Source organism: Microtus pennsylvanicus, chromosome 8 (genome assembly GCF_037038515.1).
Source record: "Microtus pennsylvanicus isolate mMicPen1 chromosome 8, mMicPen1.hap1, whole genome shotgun sequence".
Lineage (NCBI taxonomy): Eukaryota > Metazoa > Chordata > Mammalia > Rodentia > Cricetidae > Microtus > Microtus pennsylvanicus.
The window spans coordinates 25,948,208-25,965,952 of NC_134586.1; the positions used below are offsets into that span (position 1 = coordinate 25,948,208).

At 49.5% G+C, this 17,745-nt stretch overlaps 1 protein-coding gene across 3 annotated transcripts; it reads right to left on the minus strand.

Moving 5' to 3' along the window:
• Window positions 1–3,507: 3,507 nt before the first annotated feature.
• On the minus strand, window positions 3,508–16,978 carry Pex26 (peroxisomal biogenesis factor 26). Of its 3 annotated transcripts, XR_012911585.1 has the most exons (6): window positions 16,301–16,978; window positions 15,111–15,251; window positions 12,835–13,130; window positions 9,648–9,794; window positions 5,976–6,210; window positions 3,508–4,944 (listed from the first exon to the last, which is right to left on the minus strand). XR_012911585.1 is itself a non-coding variant. In XM_075982888.1 (5 exons), exons 1-5 carry the CDS (start codon window positions 16,516–16,518, stop codon window positions 4,826–4,828), a joined length of 921 nt encoding a protein of 306 aa, XP_075839003.1. In that variant the 5' UTR covers window positions 16,519–16,978; the 3' UTR covers window positions 3,508–4,825. The 3 variants fall into 3 exon arrangements, 2 of the variants coding, with proteins under 2 accessions (XP_075839003.1, XP_075839004.1); XM_075982888.1 differs by lacking the exon at window positions 5,976–6,210; XM_075982889.1 differs by having other exon boundaries at window positions 3,508–6,210.
• Window positions 16,979–17,745: the final 767 nt, after the last annotated feature.

The following is a 17,745-nucleotide window of genomic DNA, read 5'->3' on the forward strand; positions in this document are numbered from 1 at the left end:
ACAGGACAAAGACATGAGCTTGAGTCCGAAGCATTAAAACTAGAAGTGGGGCTGGCCATGGCGGCACATGCCTTTAGTCCCAGCACACACAGAGGCAGGAGGATCTCTGTGAGTGAGTTTGAGGCCAGCCTGGTCTACACAGCTGCTACTGGGAAACCCTGTCTCGAAAACCCAAAAACAAACCAAAAATAAAAACAAAAAAAAAAAAAAACTAGAAGTGGGCCACAAAACCCCTAGTATTCAGATCCGGCCCCGGTGCTGACAGTGGGCACAGGTGGCCATGCCACCATATAGCCCTGTCCCAAGTTCATTTCCCTTCTCTTGGAACAGAGGATCCGTCCCTCTCAAGTGCAAACTGCTATTTCCTCCACAGGTTCTCAAGCTGCCAAGGTTAGATGGTTTATACTGAAAGCAAAAAAAAAAAAAAAAAACCTTTAAAAAGCTGACAGTCGTGGAGACACAGGCCTGTAATCCCAGCAGCTGGGAGCAGAGACAGGAACTGAGGACTTCAAAGTCATCCTCTGTCACACAGGGAGTTCAGTTTGAGGCAAGCTTGGTTAAGTGACTCATCATGCTACATACACACACACACACGCGCGCGCGCGCGCGCACACGCGCGCGCATACTCCAACCTTACCTAAGAAGACGAGAGGGACTCCCCCTAGTGGATGCCTGAGACTGGGGATAATAGCAAATTCTAATATATATAATATATGTATATCATATATGATAAAGACAATAAACTGGGGTAAACATATTTAATCAGGGGCTATGCCAAGCAGTGGTGGCACATACCTTTAATCCCAGCACTTGGGAGGCAGAGGCAGGTGGATCTCTGTGAGTTTGAGGCCAGCCTGGTCTACAGAGCGAGTTCCAGGACAGCCAGGGTTGAAACACAGAAAAACTCTGTCTCAAAAGAAAAATTTAAATAAATAAATAAGTCAGGGGGCTAGCAAGATGGCTCAAGATTCCAGTCAACCTGAAGACTTTTGATTCCTTGGACCCACATAGTGAAGGGAAAGAACCAACTCCCACAGGATGCCCTCTGACCTCCACCCAGGTGCTGTGGCATGCATGCACACACACAATGATTAAAGAAAATTTTAAGTTTATAAGTTGGATACAGTATGAAATTAATCACTTGACAATAATGAGAATGGTCACAGCAACGCTGTAATAAGTGATAAGCATGTTTCACCCTCTCAGAATCTCACTGTACCGTACCCAATCTGTTTGGGACCCTGAAAATGTGAAAATTGTGACCTTAAGTAAGTGGACAGGCTGAAGCAATGCTTATAAGTCAGGGAAAGCAGGGCCGGGCACAGCTGGGTGGCAGAGGTGATGCTGAGCATGTGTGCGATCCTGAGTGGCATCCAGCCCCAGGCCCATCAAAGACGGAGCATGCGCTTCGTCAAAAGGCTGGAGGCTAGCACCTGATCTACTTAATCCAGAGTGGGGCATGGCGCCCACAGCATCTAACTTCTAGCTCAACATACTAAGGGAGGGAAATAAAATGCAGAGGGAGAACATTGGGGGCCTGTACTTGAGCATTTCTCACTGAACTGCCAAAGAGCAGAGTGAGGTCAGCCAGGGCTGGGACATAGTGTCTTGCCCAACTAAGGCAGAGGGAAACTCGCCACACCCCCAAACTGGGGCAGAGGTCGAAGTTCACTAATCCCATAGCATTTCCAAGCAGAGAAGAGTCAGGCCAAAATCCCTGACAGTTCCTCCCAGGCAGTTCACACCAAACCTTCTCTTTCAGTCATTTCTTCTGGCAGCTTTGGAGGCAGACTACAAGCTTAGGGAAAACCCGGAAGTCTAGACAGAGAGTACACAGGCCACCCTCCACCCCGACACAGACACTGCTGCTGCTGGGGCCGTGACCACGGGAGCTACTCTGGCAGCGACTCTGTGGGAAGCGACACTGAAGAGCTCTGACCATCTTCTGTGGATCTTAAACCGGGCAGAGGGAGGCAGATTCCGGCAATGGGATAAGAAAAGGGGGCCTGGGTGCCAGCACCCAGGAGAGGCTGACGCAGGACTGTCACTTGAGCAGAAAGTTCAAGACCAATCCAGAAATGCGGCCAGACACATCTCAAAAGTTGGTTGGTTCTGGGTTTTTTTTAATAATTTATTTTATCTCACGTGTATTGATATTTTGCTTGTATGTATGTCTGTGTGAGGGTGTCAGAATCCCTGGAACTGGAGTTCCAGTTGTGAGCCGCCATGCGGGTGCTGGGAATTGAACCCAGGTCCTCTAGAAGAGCAGTCAGTGCTCTTAACGATTGAGCCATCTCTCCAGCCACTTGCTCTTTGTTTTTACCTCTTAGATTTAGGTATGGATGTGTGCCCTTCTGTGCCTGGTACCCGAGGAGGTCAGAAGAGGATGTCAGATTCCCTGCAATTGGAGTTGCTGATGGCTGAGCCACCGTGTGGATGCTGAGAAGTAAACCAAGGCCCTCTGCAATAATAATGGGTGATCTTAACCACTAAGCCATCTTCCCAGCCCATTTTTGTTTTTAAATGAGAAAGTGATCTTGTTATATACAACTAGGAAAACGGAGACAGATCTCCCTGTACTCACAGGGAGCAAAGTTCCCTTGATTAATGAAGTTGTTAGGTTTTTTTTAAAGTGGTAAGGGTGTGTAAAGGCAGTAGTGTGCAGCTATTGTGTAAGAGGAAGGAAAACTTGAAGGGGGGGTGAACATAGCTGATGATGACAACAGCAGTTGCCCTGGGGCAGAAAACGAGGCACAGAAATGGATGCGTTGAAGGGACAGGCTTTCTTTCCCATAATGACCCCTTTTATATCTTATGCATTGCTTTGTAAATGCAAACCCTAATATATTTATGTCTTCATATACATATGTGCATGAAAATGTACACGTAAGTACATATACATGCCAAGAGCAGGCGACATTACGGGCCTCTTGTCTTCTCAGAGCTTCATGCCCCCCTGCAGGGGTTAACTCTCCTGCTGCCTGCCCACCGCTGCCTGATCCCAGCCCCCCCCATGCCAGCCCAGCCTCCTGTAGAAGCTCAGGATACCTGCTCCGGCTGTTCCAAGCACCCCTTCGGTCACAATGTCTGTTCTACATCACACACTGCACACCTGGGAGCTGAGTCTACCGAGTCTTCCCTCTCTGATACAGCTGCCTGTTAACAATGAACTCCAGCCGGAGTGACAGAGGAGCTGGGTGGGAGGAGCAGGGTAAGAACACTCTAGGAGGCTCAGGAGGCCTGGGTCTTATTCAGCCTGTGACTTAGGACAAACGGTTTCACCTTTCTGCGTCTCGGTTTCGTTAACTGAAAAAGAAGGTGGTTGCAAGATACCATCTGCAACTGAGACACATCTCCCAATCCCAGCATGCACTGCTCTTCTCAGACATCAATCCCCCTCTGAAACTGGCCAGTATGCGTGGCGTCTTGAATGGCACTATTCAAATGCAAGCAGCATAATTTTAAACATTCTAGAGGCCCTACTACAAAACATAGAAACAGCCAAAATTAGTTTCAACAGATTTTATTTGAACCAATATATCAAAAATATTATCATTTCAACATTCAGTCAATATAAAAATCTTTGTATTTCCATTTTTTATTTTAGCCTTTATTTTTGTTTCAGTAGTTGGTCTTTGAAATCTAGTGTGTACGTTTTACAGTTACAGAATGTGTCCACAAGATGAACCACATTTCATGCTCAAACTCCACCTTTGGCTGATGGCCACTGTAATGGTCTACCAAGAAAGCTCGCCCTTCACTTTGACCTCGTTAAGCCCAGAGCTGAGGCCCAGCCCACACCCTTGGAAAGGCCAAAGTAACAGCAGTGGTTTGGGTTGCAAGTTCCTCACCTGACAGGCAGCTGGTTAGGGCTGAATACAGACAGCCTTGTAGCAATCAGAACAATAGCCAGAGCCCCACAGGTCCCCAGTAGAACAGCGAGGAACACCAGGGAGAGCAGACAGACAAGCAGGGCACAATCAAGCCTGCGTGCCCAGGGTTTCACAGCACAGGACAGCACACGTGCCAGGTGCACATGCCCTCTTCAGACGCCCGCTCATCCACCCCTCTGAGCACTGTGCATGCCACCTGGGCCTCAGCTCAGCCACCACTCTCAAGAACTCTTCCTCGGGGCAGAAGAAGTGCCAAAAGCTTCTGGCATGCCCATTGAGTCATGTGTGAGTCCCTGTGAGATGAGACGGCTGACCTCTGCCTAGCAGTCACCCACACAGCGGAGCAGGAATGCGAGCCTTGCTCTGCAGCTTCCAGAACTCACAGCACTGGTAGAGGCAAACAACCCCACCACTATCAAAGTCACCACGGCAGGAGGGGCACAAGACGGGGCTGCGAACTGAGCAGGTCTGAAGAGCCAAGGGTCTCCTGCGGCAGAGCTGCTATAAGACCCTCCAGCAGTACCAGCAAAGCCACAGTGGCGAGGCCTGAGGAGGACCTGGCAGCTAGGATGCAGCATACCCAGAAATCAGAGTAACACAGCAAAGGAGGTGCCGCCAAATCAGCTAACATGGGGCCTAAGTTTCCATTAAGAAGAATATGGATTTGTATCCTGTGGGCCATGGAAGCCATTAAGGAGGTTTTTCTAGGGCAGTGAATGTCCAGATTCTCATTTCAAAATCATTCTCATAAGGCTCATGAGTCACAGATATTCAAGACGGTGGGTGGAGTCCACCGCTCAAGCCCTGGGGTTCTAGGCCAAGTTGGGCAATAATAGTGAAACTCACATCTCAAAAGCAGTAAGAGAGGAATCATTGTCAAGGGCTTTCAACTCTTCTGAATCCTTTTCTCTCCCCATCAATCTAGGGTCCACTTAAGAATCATCCACAAAATGATAGAGAAAGGCTATCATGGTTCCCAAGACTTCAGGATGCAGATGAATTCTAACTGTGAAGTTTCTTCTTCTAAGGAAAAGCTGTTGACTCATGGTTCCTAAAAAAAAAAAAATCAACCAGCAATGAGCTAGCAACCCTCCCTGCCTTCTCATCATCCACTCAACAGAGATCCGGTGTGGGTGACTGCATGTACTCACACAGAAACACACGAGACCTCTGTGGTCATCAAAGAAATGCCTCCTCCCTGAGGTTTGTCCCTTCGGCCCCCACCAGCCCCCTGGCCCGGCCCCCACAGCTCTTCCAGCTCACCTGATTACCCAGTTCCATTTTCAGCGCTCAGCTCTGAGCCTGGCCTACTTTTCATGCCACACGAGCAAAGAAACTTGGGCATGACACAAACAACAGACCACAGCTAGGACAACAGGGCACAGAGAGGGGACCTGCCACCGTGTGCCCCGAGGGGAAACAGTGATGAGATGAAGTGAGCTGGACAGGCCGAAGGTGATGGGGTACAGTGGGAAGCCAGTGGGTCCAAGAGAGCTAGGCTTGGGCCCTGGCACACTGGAAAACTGAGCTAAGACTATGAGGCACCAAGAAAGATCACATTCCCCGGAGATAAGGTCGGGCAGGCTCACTTTGCTCCCAGTGGTCACCCAGGTGGGTCAAAAGCCACAATCTGCCTGACGGGCAAAAAGCCTCAAGCAGAAGCCTCTTACCCGACTGCAGGACCAGTGGGGGAGGCGGGGGTGGGAGGTGGGGGTGGTATCTGTGGGAGGAGCATGGGAGAGAAGATACATCTCTGGTTTCACTGCCCTGGCGAGCAATTCTCAGAGCTAAGTTTTTCAGAAGCAGAAGGCTACTCTACCAGATGCCTGTGAACTCCGAACTCCCTTAGCACCCTAACCTGGAAAGTCATCCTCTGCCTCTGTCAATAAGACAGAAGGTTCCCTGCTCCGGGACCCCTCCTTTCTGAGGAGCTGTTGCAGGAAGAAGTAAGAGAACTGTTCCGGGCAACCAGACCTCTGTTCTGTAGCTGGGCCTCAGGCGCCACTATTTCCACACTCCCTTTGAGGCCAGCCGCGGTGGGATGCCAACGGGAGGGCTCAGAGGCAGCAAGCCACAGCTCACCTGCCTCCTCACTCTTTCTAGAAAGAGGTGGGCCCAATCCCACAGTGCCATCTGGGGCTCGGTCACTGGACTCAACTCTTCTGCTTCTGTAGATGTAGACAGTAAGAGACAAGGCAGCCAGGTAGGACCACTCAGTCACGGAGAGCAAGTGGGTAGAGCTGAGAGAGGGTGGCCTTCCGGATCCGGCGGAAGAGCTGGGCCAGCTGGTAGATGAAGGGCAGTGAAGACGGACTTGCTGTGGGGAAGGGAAACACTGTCGTGAGTGCTTGTCCCTCAGCCCCACCATGGTGGCTGGGAGACACATCTGGGCTTCCTGCTATTCGAAGCCTCCCCAACAACAAGGACTTTCTCTTTCTCTGAGATAGGTTTTCTCCACTAGAATTACAATAACCTTGAATATTCTAGGAAAATAATCCAGATTTATTGTGTCTTTCTGATATATGCACAGATGCTGGTGGCTCTCAGAGAAGCCCCCACCCGTGCTTCCAAGTGTGTCTCGCTTCCTTCTGAGTGTCTCTCTTTACTCCCAGGCTTAAGCCTATATTAAAATATTTTTATTGGGGTTGGAGAGATGGCTCAGTGGTTAAGAGCACTTGCTGTTCTCGCGAAGGCCTGGGCTCACCCACCTGGAGGCTCACAACCATCTGTAACACAGGTCCAGGGGATCCAGCACTTCCTTTGCCTCCAAGAGCACCAGGCATGCATGTGGTGCACATACATACATGCAGACTCATACATATCTTTAAAGTCTTAAAAAAATGGTTATTAAGCCCCAACCCTACTTCATGAAAAAAATAAACACCCTGGGGCTGGAGAGATGGCTCAGCGGTTAAGAGCACTGACTGCTCTTCCAAAGGTCCTGAGTTCAATTCTCAGCAACCACATGGTGGCTCACAACCATCTGTAATGAGGTCTGGTGCCCTCTTCTGGCCTGCAGGCATACACACAAACTGAATATTGTATACATAATATATAAAAAAAAACACCCTGATAGCAATGACTGCCACTGGGGAGGGTCATTTGGGGAGGCTTTCACTGCATTTTGTACCTTTATATGCCTTTTCAGTTTGGAGCCTTATGACAGTATTGCCTATTACACCACAAACTGACCACACTGAAAATAAATTTAAAAAATCCACCACTTGTTTATTTTCCTTGTTTGGATCACAGATTTAAAAGCAAACAATAACTATTTCTACCTTTGTTTTGGTTTGATTTGGGAAGGTTGTTTTATTTGAGACAGGTCTTATGTAGCCCAAGATGGCCTGGGACTTATACAGGCAAGGATAACTGGCCCTCTGATCTTTCTGCCTTTATCTCCTAAATGCCACCATACCAGGTCTCACATGGTGCTGGGGACAGAGCCTAGGCCTCAGGACATACCAGGCAAGCATGGTATCTCAGCCCATCCCTGGCCTCCAAATAAGGAATACATACTTCTTTCTTAAACAGAAAAACCACCCCAGGTCCTTAGATAGCTGAGGCAGGAGCCTCAGCTGGGACTACAGGTTGAGACCTGGCTGGGCAACACAATGAGACACCCACAGCCCTGCCCCTCAAATGGGGAACAGCAGTGTTTAGGGCTAAGGAGAGGGCTCGGTGGGTAAAGCACTTGTAGAACAAGTGTGAAGACCTGGGTTTGAATCCTGAACACCCATGTGAAAGTCAGGCATGGTGGCAGCACAAGCCTGTAATCCCACAGCAGGCTGCAGGTTCAGCAAAGACACGCTCTCAAAACCTAAAGCAGAAGGGCTGGGGCTGTAGCTCAGTGATGGAACACCTGGCCAAGTATAGACTTAACCCCGGCCGTCATCATCATCATCATAGCAATAATAACAATAACGTGGCGCGTAAGAGAAGAAAGCACCAACGTCAACCTCGAGTGTCCATGCTTGTGTGCACATATGCACACACACATGATGGGGGGGCATTTATTCCTCTAAGGCTAGGGATGCTATATCTGCCATCTACCACCAAAAGCTACCCCTAAGCCAGGCAACAGTGGCGTTTGCCTTTAATCCCAGCCTTTGGAAGGAAGAGGCAAGCAGATCTCTGTGAGTTCAAGGCCAGCTTTGTCTACAGAGCAAGTTCCAGGACAGGATCCAAAGCTAACCAGAGAAACCCCGTCTCGAAAAACCAAAACGGGGGAGAACTACCCCTAACCCTCCATACATGCTATTTTTCTTTAAAGCAACTGACCTATTTCTTCCAAATTCTATTTGTATCCCACCCCCAGGTCCTCCTCTCCTAAGGGCCAGGACACAGCTGAGGAAGCTGGGCAGCTCAGGACACACCCAAGTTCAAATGGCTTCTGCGCCACCATTTAGGAGATCAGCGTTTATGACACAGAAGAGTTTAGGGAAGTCATAAGGCATTTCTAAATTCTTATCACATCTACAAAGTAGGCAGTCAGGGACAGATGGAAATCACAGACTACACCCCCCTGTTTTACACGTATTTTTCCAGCATGAGAATGTGCTTCCCACATCAGGTGTGGCTGCTCGCCTGTCTTTTTCAGAGTTTCTGGAAGCTGCAGGTGAGTTTCCACCTGTCCAGAGGGGACATTCCTGCTCAGAGTCCAGCTAAGGGGTCAAAGAAACTCTGACTGACTAAGGAAAAGGGGAAGTAAAGAAGACAGGGACCTAAAGTCAAAAGACGGCAGCTTTAGAAACAGGCGGACCGCGGGACTCTAGCCTAGTCACTGTGCCCCTCTGGTTATTAGATTTCTCAACCAAAAATGAAAGAAAGTGAACGGATCAAAACAAAGGATTTTCATTTCCCCTTGGTTTTGAAAGCTGCATAATCCTATCCTACGTCTAAATTCTTGAGGAAAGCAGAGATTAGGTTGCAATTCACAGAGCAAGGAGAAGGCAGAAAACCTGGCTTGGGATGCACACCTGCAATCCCAGGGCTTGGAATGCACACCCACAATCCCAGGGTTTGGGATGCACACCCACAATCCCAGAGTTTGGAATGCACACCCGCAATCCCAGGGTTTGGGAGGCACACCCACAATCCCAGGGTTTCAGTGGCTGAAACAAAGAAGTTGAGGACATTCTGTACTATGTAGCAAGACCTTGTCTTTTTTTTGTTGTTTTTCAAAGGTGAAGGACAGTGTTTCTCAAAAAGTGGTCCCCTAACTGTGGCCCAGTGTCTGCACACCTGGGTGAGTACTCCTCAGGAAACCTCCAGGTGCGTTCCCAAATCTCACTTGGAAAGCTCATCTCTGTCATAGTGAAGCCGAAGAGACAAACCACCTGAGGCTCAGCACACATCAGCAGGGAACGTTCTGTAACCAGAAGAAGCTGTTTCCAGCTATTTTCCCACCTCGCCTAGAGTGCATCAGAATTTCATCTACGTTTTCAAGGTCACACTAGCCAGGAGACACTTGGATCAACAGACTCTGTTTCAGGTGCTACAATGGGGAAGGCTCCCTTAGCTTGCATTCTGACTAGCTGTTGTCCCTGGATGAAGCAGAGGCCTAGATGACTCCATCAACAGGGTGGAAAATGTTCTCCAGCTGCTCTCCTAGGTTCTAGGCCCGGTCTCTCCTTGAGGTGAGGTTCACTCTCACTTATTACAGAAAAGGCTCAGAGAACAATGCCGCAGGCGGTGGCTCCCTCCCAGCAGCACCTGCTCTCACAGGCCCTGCTGTAAGCGCCCTTGACTCACCTGGGTCAAACCGCAGAACCAGGAGACAGAGGATCAAGGCAGCCAGGAGGCTCTTTCTGAAGGGCTGAGAGAGGAGGTGGCTCGCCACAGAGCCCCAGAGCCGGTGAAGCAACCTCAGCAGTGACATCAACTTACGGGAAAAGGAACCTGACCAGGGGACAGAGCATTGCAGGGTGAGTCAGGCAAATCAGCTTCCCTGGCTGAGCCTCGAGCTAGGTCTGAAGAGTCAATCAAAACAGAACGAGAATGATTTCCTTGCATAGTTCAAGAAACAGTTCAAAAGAAAACGCTGAGAGCTCTAAAAATAACATTGTTTGTTCGGAGGTTCCGTTTGGTTTTTGCAGTGCTGGGGACGGATCCATGACCTTGCGGACGCTTGGCAAGTATTGTTTTGGGGTTTTTTTGGCTTTTATTTATTTTTTTTATTTAATTTATTTATTTATTAAAGATTTCTGCCTCCTCCAGCTCTACTGCTGAGCTACACCCACAGCTGTGCAGGCTGAGCTACACCCACAGCTGTGCAGGCTGCGCTACACCAACAGCTGTGCTGTGCAGGCTGAGCTACACCCACAGCTGTGCAGGCTGCGCTACACCAACAGCTGTGCTGTGCAGGCTGAGCTACACCCACAGCTGTGCAGGCTGCGCTACACCAACAGCTGTGCTGTGCAGGCTGAGCTACACCCACAGCTGTGCAGGCTGAGCTACACCCACAGCTGTGCAGGCTGAGCTACACCCACAGCTGTGCAGGCTGAGCTACACCCACAGCTGTGCAGGCTGAGCTACACCCACAGCTGTGCAGGCTGAGCTACACCCACAGCTGTGCAGGCTGAGCTACACCCACAGCTGTGCAGGCTGAGCTACACCCACAGCTGTGCAGGCTGAGCTACACCCACAGCTGTGCAGGCTGAGCTACACCCACAGCTGTGCAGAGATGTTTCAGGACAGGCTGTCTGAAGACACAGTCAGTGCACACAGGACCTACTCAGCTGTCTAGGTGTGTGTCTGAAAACACCAGGCCCCCTTATTTCACATCATTTTTCGTATTACGAATTGATACGTGTAAGATAACTCAGAGCCGTACCAGTGACACATCAACACAGAGAAGAGAAGGCTTGAACTTATGCAGTAGAGAATCCAGATGGGGCTATTGAGGATAAAATCAGGACTACTGGTAGCCAGAGACAAGTGGTACAGTTCTGACAGAGGCCCCGGACTGGCCGTGAGGGTTGCGGCTGTGCTGTCAATTTTCACGTCACCTTGACACAGACAAGAATCACTCGGGAAGAGAGAACCTCTGCTGAGACAATGCCCCCACCAGACTGGCCTTAATGTGGCTGAGCCTTTTCCACAGGGCACAGGACCATCCCTGGGCTAGTGGTCCTGGGTCCTGTAAGAAACAGGCTGAAGACGTCATGAGGAGCAAGCCAGTCAGCAGCGGTCCCTCTATGACTTCCATGTCAGTCTCCAGGTTCCTGTCCTCAGCTCCTGCCCTGGCTTCCTTTAATGATAAACTGTGACGGGGAAGGGCGAGATGAAATAAACCCTTTCCTCCTCAGATTGCTCGGAACAGAAACCTACCTAAGGCAAAGATGGGAGGCCTGGCAGCCACAGGCCACTCCTGAAACCAGCAATCTGCTAGCAGAAAAGGGCTATGATCCCAGCAGGTCCATGGGGAAAAGTACTTTGGAGAAAGGATTATAATTTCCTAACAGGCTTTCGCGTACATTTTAAAAAGGAGAAAATTTAACAATCTCTAAGCTGTAAAAAACAGAAGATGCTGAAAGAAGGTATAAAGCTAATTGTTTTTCTAGTTCTACTCTGAAATGGATATTTTGTTTCTGATGGTGGCAAAGTACATAAAAATACATTCAGTGTGGAAGTATAAGATCGAATATGAAACTCCACAGCTTCTGTTCCGAACGGCTATTTAAATTGTATACAAGTTCACTGAACTGTATATATAGTCTTTTGGTTTGGTTAATTTTGGTGTTTTGGTTTTTGTTTTGTTTTGTTTAATTTATAATCATTCTTTGTCACATCTAAATTTTTATTTAGTTTATTTATTCCACACAATAAAGTGATATCATACCAAATAAAAGGGATAGACCTTTCCTATAATAAAGTTCACACACACACACACACACATTATGTGCTCAGTTCCTGGCACCCACGCTGTGGAGCTCACAACTGCCTGTAACTCCAGCTCCAGGGGGCTCTGATGTCTCCAGCCTCCATAGGCAGCTGCACTCACATGCACATATCCACACACCAATGCTAATAAGAACATAATTTTAAACAATAAAAATAAGTCTTTAAAAATTAAAGAAGGCAGGCACTGGTCCAGGAGACAGGCAATGTTCTAACCTTGGACGTGTTCACACACAGAATGAAGGAAAGGGAACTGGAAGACTTAGGAGCAAAGACAGTTTGGGGCCAAGAGCCTCTAAGTTCCTGTAACAGAAAACCTGACTCCTGGCTCCTCTCCACTGCCTTGGAAAGATGCTACCAGAAGCCACGGGGTAGCACAACCACATGCTAAAGAACAAGGCAGACCTTAGCTGAAAAATCAAAACACCCAAAAGCTCTAGTTAAGTGTCGGCAGACAGGAGGCTGCGCACGAAGACCCGAAGCTGAGGGAGGTGATTTTTATTTCATAAGTTACCAAGTTAAGCTGTGTGTATTCATGCTAGCATCTGAAGGAGTAACAGCTCCCAGGTCAGCATGACGGAAGGAATAAAACCTAGTGAGAGGAACCCAAGGAAATGACTAATCACACACCAAAGAAAAGCGACTTTTCTTTCTTTCTTTCCTGTTTTTGATTTGTTTTGTTTTTCCAAGATAGGGTTTCTCTGTGTAGCCCTGGCTGTCCTAGAACTCACGCCATAGACCAGGCTGGCCTTGAACTCACAGAGATCTACCTATCTGTCTCTACCTCCCACGTGCTGGGATTAAAGGTGAACACTATCACAACCGGTCTTTAATCCTGTACTTGGAAGACAAATCAGGGTCAGGGGACCCAGCGACCTCCCCAGATGCAGGCTCTCCTTGTGTTCCAACTTCAGAGAGTGTAGCCTGGTCTGTAATGCAATGCAGCGGTATTCCATCCTGTGACTTAAACGCTTAAGTTCCTAAGCTTAGGGGTGCCACGGAACCCCTCTGCAGGGACCAGGGAGCCCTGATGTCCTACCTTCCTGGCTTGGCTTCGGTTGCTCCTGAGAACTCAAGGGCTCCTGCGTGGACTGTTGCCTTGCTGTGCGGATGGCCTGGAGCACTTCTTCCCGCTGCTCCTTGCCGAAAGCTGCAGAGCCCAGTGCCAGTCCCTCGGCCTCTGACAAACGACCCAAGGGTAGAAGCACTCGGAGCACGTGGAGTTCTGCCAGGGATCCGTACTCAGGAAGGCCCTGGTTGTCTGGGTCTTGGAGCCAGGCATCAACCACAGCCAACACAGCTCCAGGCTCTTGCATTTTGCTGTACAGAAGGATGCTGCATCCCCAGAGGAGAAGAATCAGTGCTCCATAGGAGACTCACCCCCAGAACCACATACTTCTGCAACCCTACCCGCCCAGGTCCTCCAGCCCTTCCCTGTGGGACAGAAATACTGCAAGAATTAAAAACTGGAAAATTAGAGGGATAGTGATTAAGTATGCACCGCTCTTGCAGAGGACTGGAGTCTGATTCATGGCACCCATACTGGAGAACTCACAACCACCTGTAACTCTAGTTCTGGAATATCTGATACCATCTCCTGGACTCCAAGGGTACTGGCACTCACATGCATTCGCACACGCATACACACACACACATACACACACACAATTTTTAAAAATAATAATAAATTTTTAAGAATTAGAGATTGCAGCCAGGCGGTGGTGGCACATGCCTTTAATCCCAGCACTCAGGGGGCAGAGGCCAGCAGATCTCTATGAGTTCAAGACCATCCTGGTCTACAGAGCTAGTTCCAGGACAGGTTCCAAAGCTACAGAGAAACCCTGTCTCCAAAAAAAAAAAAAAAAAAAATTATGGTGGCTTGCGCCTTTAATCTCAGCATTTGTGAGGCAGAGGCCAGCAGATCTCTGTGAGTTCAAGGCCAGCCTAGCCCACAAGTTAGCTCCAGGACAGCTAAGGCTGTTTACTACACAGAGATGGGGAACCTCCTTCAGCCAATGGCCTTTGAGAGGCTAGACCAGGTTGAGGCATGGCTTTGGGGTACCAAAAAGTCGTGTTCCCGCCCACTCATCCCACTTTCTCCCCCATGCCACACCTGGATGTTGGACCCATTCCTATTTCCTCGCTGTGATCTGTGAGTTCCCTTTTAATAAGGAAAAACTTTAATATACCCTATTCAGAGCTAGTGTGGGATTTCTTTACTCACATCAGCACAGAGAAACTCTGTCTTGAGGGAAAAAAATTGAGATTGAGGGCTTGAGAGATGGCTCAGAAGTTAAGAGCACTGGCTGTTCCTCCAGAGGACCCAGGTTCAAGTTTCAGGATCTACACGGAGTCTCATAACTGTCTGTAACTGCAGTTCCAGGGGATCCAGCACCCTCTTCTGGCATCTATGGGCATCGGGCACTCATGTAGTGCAGCTATACAATACATGTAGTACAATGCATGTAATACACTCAGGCACAACACACATACATGTAATAAAATAAAACAAAAACTAATTTTTTTTGGTTTTTCAAGACAGGGTTTTGCTGTAGCTATCAAGCCTGTCCTGGAACTAGCTCTTGTCGACCATGCTGGCCTCGAACTCACAGAGATCCACCTGCCTCTGCCTCCCGAGTGCTGGAATTAAAGGTATATGCCACCACTGCCCAGCTGTAAAATATTTTTTAAAAAGAGTATTAGCTGTGTAATCCTGAGGATCAGAGTTGGGGGCCTAGCACCCACATAATAAGCAGGATGTGGCTCCACCCACATCTATAATCCTAGCATGGAGAGGGAAGAGACAAGAGGACCTACTGGGGCTTGCTAGCTAAGAGCCTAGCCAAGAAAGAATGTGAGCTTCAGGTTCGGGGAGAGCCCCTGCCTCAAAGGAATACAGCAGAGAATGAGAGATAACTACAGGTACCCTTCTCTCATCTCCATGCACACATGCATGTGCACCCACATACACACATGCACATACACCACACGCACACCACTTATACACATACCCACACACAGAAAACACATGCCAAAAACTTTTGTTAAGAATTAGAAACCCCCAGGAAGGAGCAGGAAGCTTGACTGGCCCTGTCCACCCACTGGCCTACATGCGCTCTTTTTTCTTCTCTTTTACTCCCAAATGCCGCCTTCCCCATCCTTAGCTGCTATGGTCTGAGGTCTGAACCAAGTGGGGAGACCTGAATTTGAAGGGAACTGATACAGAAGGAGGACAAATGAAATGAGCCATGAGACCCTAGCTCAAGACAGGACTTGGGCTCTTACACTGACCCGGTGTCAGCAACCAGAACCTACCACAGCTCCAGGACTTTGGGAGGAAGCTTTTGAGGATCCTGGTAATACTGGAGGACCCAGGACAGGACTTCTCTCCACCGATCCATTTCTGCCAGAGCCTGAATCCCCACAACACACAGGGAGCATTTCACCTCCACAACACTGTCAACAGAAAGACAGGAGTCAGGCTGAGCATGGCACCCCCTCTCTCCATTCCCTCTTCCACTCTGACTGGACTGGTCTCCGGCTTCTAACTCGGAGGTTACACCCTTACCTCTTCTGTTATTGATTGGACCAGGCCTCACCATGGTCTCTTGGGCTGCCCATCCCCCCTGGAGTTAAGTTCTGGAAACTTCTCCGAGGCAAATGAGCTATTGCCCAACATACATCTTGGCACTCAGGTGGAATCAGAACAGAATGAGCCAGGTAAATCCTCTGGGAATGGCACCCGGCAAGCATGCAGCCAAGAGGTGTGCCTTGAAGGGGAGAGGGCATCAACAGCTTGCTTAGTGCCAAGTGGGCTTGGAGGGAGGGGTCTGGCTGGGTGTTCATATAGGAACTCAACTGGCCATTAGAATCATCTGTATCAACTGTGCAACATCCACCCCCCTAAAAACCACAGCCGATCTCCCCAGTTTTTGCATCAACTTTGACTATTCATTCTGCCTACTCCCTCCCTGGTATGCTCACACAGCTCTAAGGAAGGTTTACACTCCACAGAGAAATGGTGCCCCTAGCTGCCAGAGGAGGCCTATGCATCAGAAAGAGCAACCCGGGGCAAGGGTTTCCTAAAAGTAATTCATCCAATTCTTCAACAGGACCCAACTACACTTCTGCCTTGACCCCCATTTTCCACGATCCGACAAGGCCAGGAGTGAATGGGGGGACGGGTTCCCAAAGGAGGCCTCCTGCTACCTGCTTACTGATCCCCTTAGGACTGTACACTTAATAGACAATCACCCTGTCCTGCACTGAAAGAGTGAGCAACGAACTGGCTGCGGCTTTCCCCAAACTGTTGCATGATTTGACTTCTTCATCGTACAGTAACCCTTTCTTCCTCAGTAGCACGGGAGCAGAATAAGCAACCAGCCTCTCTCAGAGAGGATCTCTTAGTGAAAGCAAGGTATAAGGTTGGTACAATCTGGCAATGCCAGAAAAGCAGACCGAGTTCCTCCCCAAAAGGATCAGAAAGGAACCAGCCCAGCACGTACGTGCCACTTGCGGGCTCCTCGGCCAGGCTCTCCCAAGCCCGTTCGCAAGTCTCTAGTGCGGCAGGGAAGTCCAGATGCACCACCAGCAGGTCGGACGCCTCCTCCAGCAGGTGCACCGCGGGTAACACAGCCGGAAGGGCACGCGCAGGCTCGCTGCTCCGCAAAGGGCCCCCAAGCCCTTTCAAGGGGGCTGCAGAAGTCGAGGCGTCGCTCTTCATAGCCAGCCTTGGGCTCGTTACCCGTCAGGAAGACAGCTTCTCCGGAGCCTCCTGGAAATCCGGAGTGGGCCCGGTAGATGACCGGCAGGCCTCGCGCTCTCCTCCTCCACACCTCTCCAGGTCAGTTCCTAGGAAAGGACCGTGAAGACGGGGACCCGAGGCACAGCCTGCGCTCACCGACAGCCTAACTCTTGGAGGAGTGGCCTGCACAGAAGTCGAGGTGCTGCCGAACGCTAAGTACTTGCTCCTCCCTCCCCTCGACAAGTGTTGGAAGGACCAGAGCTCCCTAAGTCGCAAGCGCGCCGCCAACAGAGCCCTACTCTGAGAACCCACAGAGGTGGGCACCTCCGCCTCCGCCACTACGGTGCACGCGCGCGCCCTGGAGCGCGGAACTCTGGGAGTTGTAGTCCTGGCCTCTGCGCTGCGAAACTTGAGGGAGCGTTCCGACTACAACCTCAAACCTTTGGCACCCAGAGGCGGTCATCCTCCAGAGAGAACGCACCAGTTCACCAGCTTTGGGTTGGAAAAGTTGGGGCAGCTGAGCTGAACCATTAGTGACTCTCCTATGTCCTGTGAAATGTGATCCTTCCCAAACTAACCGGAAGAGGCCGGACGGAAGAAATTCCAGTAAGGAGGTGGAGCTACCTGCACCTTTATGGTGGACCTCCGAGGGGGTGCGTTGAAGATCAGGGCGGAGATAGAACTGAGGCCTGCATTGTTTGTGTAAAACAAACATATCATAAAAACAAAGCCATGCGTATGTAATGCAGTTTTTCAGTAATACACTACTGGGACCAAAGTAAGAAATGCTAAGTTGCAGCTATTATGTATGGTTTGTTTGTTTGTTTGTTTGTTTTTTGAAACAGGGTTTCTCTGTGTAGCCCTGGGTTTCCTGGAACTCGCTTTGTAGACCACTCTGGTCTTGAACTCGTGCCAGCCTGCTATTATAGAATTTTACACAGACACATAAATCACTCATTGTCTGTGTGCTTCAGGCAGGGTTTCCTAACTCTTCTGCATTTATACTCAGCCTTTTGGTTTTCCTTTCGTCCAGTTCTCTAGCTTCTGAACTCTTCTCTCCCACGCTTTCCTAGAATCATTTGCTCCCTTAGTGACTGGGTAAGACAGCTAGGACCAAGCCAGGACCTGCTCACCCAATACATGCCTTTCTCTTATTGCTAACACGGACACAGCAGCCTTTAAGTCTCTGCAGAAAGTCCTCAGACA

What these genes read in the sequence shown, in the direction of transcription:
- Pex26 (XM_075982888.1), bottom strand. Translation starts at nt 16,518, where the DNA reads ATGAAGAGCGACGCCTCGACTTCTGCAGCCCCCTTGAAAGGGCTTGGG. An exon ending in CCCAAAGTCCTGGAGCTGTG is followed by an intron (nt 13,131 to 15,110) that starts GTAGGTTCTGGT and finishes CTGGGGATGCAG; the next exon opens with CATCCTTCTGTACAGCAAAA. An exon ending in ACCGAAGCCAAGCCAGGAAG is followed by an intron (nt 9,795 to 12,834) that starts GTAGGACATCAG and finishes TCCCCTGGTCAG; the next exon opens with GTTCCTTTTCCCGTAAGTTG.